The sequence below is a fragment of the Sander lucioperca genome, chromosome 11, assembly GCF_008315115.2.
Source record: "Sander lucioperca isolate FBNREF2018 chromosome 11, SLUC_FBN_1.2, whole genome shotgun sequence".
Taxonomy (NCBI): domain Eukaryota; kingdom Metazoa; phylum Chordata; class Actinopteri; order Perciformes; family Percidae; genus Sander; species Sander lucioperca.
This window is the reverse complement of record NC_050183.1, coordinates 39739620-39743850: the sequence shown is the minus strand read 5'-3', so window position 1 is coordinate 39743850 and position 4231 is coordinate 39739620. Positions and strand designations below refer to the sequence as shown.

At 40.2% G+C, this 4231-nt stretch overlaps 2 protein-coding genes across 2 annotated transcripts in view; both read left to right on the top strand.

Annotated features, from left to right (window-relative positions):
* LOC116041481 (L-selectin-like) overlaps nt 1–1350 on the top strand; it is a 3959-nt gene extending 2609 nt beyond the window's left edge. Inside the window, exon 3 of the mRNA XM_031287379.2 lies at nt 962–1350. Within this exon, the coding sequence (XP_031143239.2) occupies nt 962–1350 (389 nt within the window). The remainder of the gene's footprint in view (nt 1–961) is intronic.
* A 545-nt stretch (nt 1351–1895) lies between these two features.
* On the top strand, nt 1896–3638 carry LOC118496347 (macrophage mannose receptor 1-like). The gene is made up of 2 exons (XM_036007711.1): nt 1896–2220; nt 3292–3638. The coding sequence occupies exons 1-2, from the start codon at nt 1917–1919 to the stop codon at nt 3636–3638; spliced, it is 651 nt and encodes a 216-aa protein (XP_035863604.1). The 5' UTR covers nt 1896–1916.
* The last annotated feature ends 593 nt before the right edge of the window (nt 3639–4231 follow it).

Genomic DNA, 4231 nt, shown 5'->3' with positions numbered 1-4231 from the left:
CTGAGAACATTATGAAAGGATCCCTACAGAGATAGACCTTTTAGTTAAAGAGTAAGATACTGTTTGTCTCTTATATAAAAAATGTTGTAAGTTAATGTCTGTTTCTGCAAGTACCAATGCAGCAGATTTTACAAATGTGTGGGGTAATGTTTATTAATTCTTTAACTGTTTGTGGTAGCTTTATATGGAATTGTTTCCTCTATTTAATGTTTTTCCTTGTTTTCTTTTCCCTTTTTCTTCTTTTTTGGATATAGTAATATTATGTACCCTTTTTTATATATTGTATTTTAAAAGCCCCCCCTCTTCTGAGATGTATATGATGAAACCCTCTGTGAAGTTGTCATGGGTGTGGCTTTTTGGTCGGCTCAGACCTAATCAGACTGATTGAAGCCAGATGGTGTGTCAGCTGTATGTGAGCCCTACATATATCCCTTCATCAAATGTTTTTACCATTTGCCTGAAGAAGACCCAATAGGGTCGAAACGTTGCATCTATGCATATATATTAAAAACGCGAGCTTAAAGCAGTGTTGCGGACATTTTATTTTTTTCACTTTTAGTACTTTAATTTGTCCTGCACCTGCCAGAAGGTGGGATGTGCACACAATTACTTTTTTTAAAATAAGCGGGTTAATGCCCTTCGAGGTGTCCATTGTCAGGTATTAATGGACTTCGGTGGAGGTAATGGTTCACGCATCGCGTCATCCATTAATACCTTACTGAGAGACCACTAGTGGCAGAAAATGACATATTGGATGTTTAACGTCTGGTGGGTTTGGTGATGGTGATTTCGGGGCTGTTTCATGTTAAACAAAAATAATCTTACTCTTTAACATCAGCCACTTAGACACACAAATGAGAAAATAGAGTCCAGGTTTAAAAACAGAACAAAGTTACCTTTTAATGAACAGATGCTTGTCTAGCTCTCAGCTCCATCGCTGCAGTTTCTTCTCTGTTATCAGGTCAGTGTTCCTCCATTGGGGGTCAGCTGTGTGACTACCACTTCATTGGAAAGAATATGACGTGGAAAGCAGCCAAGGAGTATTGCAGAAAGCACCACACTGACCTGGCCACAGTGTCTAACCAGACAGACATGCACAGACTCCACAACCCTGCAAAGTTTCAAGCCGGAGCCTGGATTGGGCTGCAGCGAGAATGGCGCTGGTCTCAGCCAGGGGTGGAGTTCAACGAGAGTAAATGGTCGCAAGGAGAGCCGAATAATTTAAACAATCAGGAGAACTGTGTGTGGATGAGGAATGACATATGGATTGACGAGTCTTGTTCTAACAGCTATACATTTATCTGCTATGAAGGTGAGAATATGTGGTGCATAGAGTCTGTTCTCCCCTAAAAAACTCCCCCAGAAGTGGTTTGTTCCAGCATCATTCTGACCTATACTCATGTTTCTAGTGGCGGCGCCCTCTAGTGGCCGTTGTAGTTCTGACGGGAGCAAAGCAGGAAGTAAGGTGAGGAAGTATAAGAGCGCCAAATGTCGAACAAACACAGGATTTTCACCCAGGAGGCCGGGGTTCATGTCCCGTTTGAAGAAAAAAAAGCAAACCGAGAGTTTTTTTTACTTTAGAGGGAACCAAGGGAGCTTGGACTTTAATCTGACCCACAGGAGAGTTCTCCGTCCGCATATCTAAACCAGAGAACGTAACGGTGACGGTTTTCAACACGTGGTTAACGCTGTGAAACGGCGTCACTAGAAACCTAAATATAGGTCAGAATGATGCTGGAACAAACCACTTCTGGGGGAGTTTTTCAGGGAATGAAAGTCTCTGAATTGATATCACATTATTGTTTTGAAAGAACAATAATGTAGGATTTTATGAGACTAAATAAAAACAAAACAATTTGTCTGTGTCTTCCACAGAACACAACAAGACCGGCCAAACATTTTATATCATTAAATCTATGAAGAACTGGCAAGACGCTCAGAGCTACTGCAGAGAAAACTACACTGACCTGATCAGTGGAGTCCAACAGCTAGAAGACTTCAAGACACAGCACCCGAATCATGCAAACTATCCCTGGAACACTTTCTGGATCGGCCTGTTCAGAGACTCTGACTGGAGTTGGTCAGATGGGAGCAGTTTCTCTTTCAGATCCTGGGATGAACATAAAGAATACCCTAAGAAGACATGTGCTATGACTACGTCAGATGGAAAATGGAGCTCTGATGACTGTAATAAAACCAAACCCTTCTTCTGCTACAACGGTGAGTTTATCAGAAGTCTATCTAACGGTACTGTACATCTACATCTGTTTAATGATTTACTTTATTTATTAGTTTATTATAAGAATTATGGCCGCATGGTATGAGTCAGAATCAGAATCAACTTTATTGGCCAGGTTTGCGTAGACAAACAAGGAATTTGACTCCAGCTAATCTTTGCTCTCAAGTACAACACTAACTTAACCACTTAAAGAATAAAAAACAGAAATGACAGTTAGAAATATAAGAAAGTACTGTTAACTGTACGGTATAACACTGCACTAGAATTTACAAATTTACAAAAAATATACAGTAGCAATTGAAGTATATCAGTATAGTCCAAGATTTAAGATTTAAGTATAAACATAAATATAAATATAGTGCAAGGCAGTTCGGTGTAACGGTCATATATCTGAGGTTCATCGTTGTTGAATATCTTGATGATGATATAACTCACAATAAATAAACAGATAAAGTTTTCTCAGTTCTGCTAAAATACAACAAACTGCTTGTTAGATTTAAAACAAATGAAAGGAAATCATTTCCAACTTTCTTTTGTTGAACAAATTGGATGTTGAGTTGAATATAAAAGGCAGCACTAAAAATAGAACGACAGATACATTTTAAAGTGCAGTTTTCTGCTGAGATTTTACTTTCAACTGCATCTTTTAGACCGACTTTACTGTCTTTTAAAAGGCTGTAGCGAGCTCCATTTTAAAGTTAGAAAGAAGATGAAGAAGATAGAAGAATCACTAAAACATAGATGATCTAAGGAATCCATTTAGTTCCACATGCTAACTTGTTGGGAAGGTGGATATATAAAGTTGTAAAAGTTTCTCTAAACATACTAGCTGCATCACTGTCGTGCCAATAATGACGTTAAATCAAACCCTCTCGTGTAATATTGCTTCATCACAAAATATATAATCTAATGTTACAGCTGTTATTTAAACTGTCCTGTGTTTGTCTCCACGGACGGAGCATTTGGGTCACTGCCCATGATTGGCTCCGCCCCTGATTGACTCCGCCCCTGATTGACTCCGCCCCTGATTGACTCCCCTTCTCCCCTGACAGATTCAGTGATCCTGATCAAGGAGAACATGACCTGGGTGGACGTGTTATACTACTGCAGAGATCACTATCGTGACCTTGTCTCCATCGCTAACCAGGACGAGCAGCTCTGGGTCCAGCAGAGAGCCAAGACGGCCTCCACTCCCTACGTGTGGCTGGGACTGCGCTACACCTGCACTCTGGACTTTTGGTTCTGGGTCACTGACGAGACGGTCCGCTTCACCAACTGGGGCCCCGGCCAGTCTGGGGACGACTGCAACGTGTCTGGAGCCATGGACAGAAATGGAACCCACCAGTGGGTCAAAATGATCGACGACAACTACAAGTTTAATTTCATCTGTTCCAAGTAAAAAACAGCAGAATGTAACTAAGTACATTTACTCAAGTACTGCGCTTTAGTAATAATGCTGTTGAGATGAGGTACTTTACTTATTTCTCAAAGTAAATAAGAAGGAAGAAGAAGGAAATCATAATATTTTAGGAAGAAAGTTGTAATATGGATCTTTTACTTTACAATTTAATAGTGTGGGATTAATAGTTTTACTTAAAGTGCCCATATTATGAAAAAATCACTTATTCTATTTTCTGTCTCTGCTGCTTCCACACGCATACAAACTTGGAAAAAACCATCCATGCTGTTTAGAGTGAGATACGGTTTCTGAATGTGTCCTGCCTTCAGTCTCCGGGTGAGCTGGTCAAAATCTGAACGGCTTTCTACATCATTGGCCGAAACATTCGGTGTGTGCTAACCACTTTAGCTAATACCACATCAGCTAGCTGTTTCTCCAACTTCAGTCAGTACAAGGCAGGATTAGCCAGGAGACTTCTTCTAAACGAGGGCACACTTCCAACTTTGAGTGGAATACCTGCAGACAAGGGACATGTAAGTTGTTTTATACAATTTCTTTTATAGATTAGGGTGAACTTGTGTGTGTTGTAGCAG

Bases quoted from the DNA above. Each gene is read 5' to 3' on its own strand.
- LOC118496347 (XM_036007711.1), top strand. From the start codon at position 1,917: ATGAAGAACTGGCAAGACGCTCAGAGCTACTGCAGAGAAAACTACACT. The intron at 2,221-3,291 runs GTGAGTTTATCA...CTCCCCTGACAG, and splicing joins ACCCTTCTTCTGCTACAACG to ATTCAGTGATCCTGATCAAG.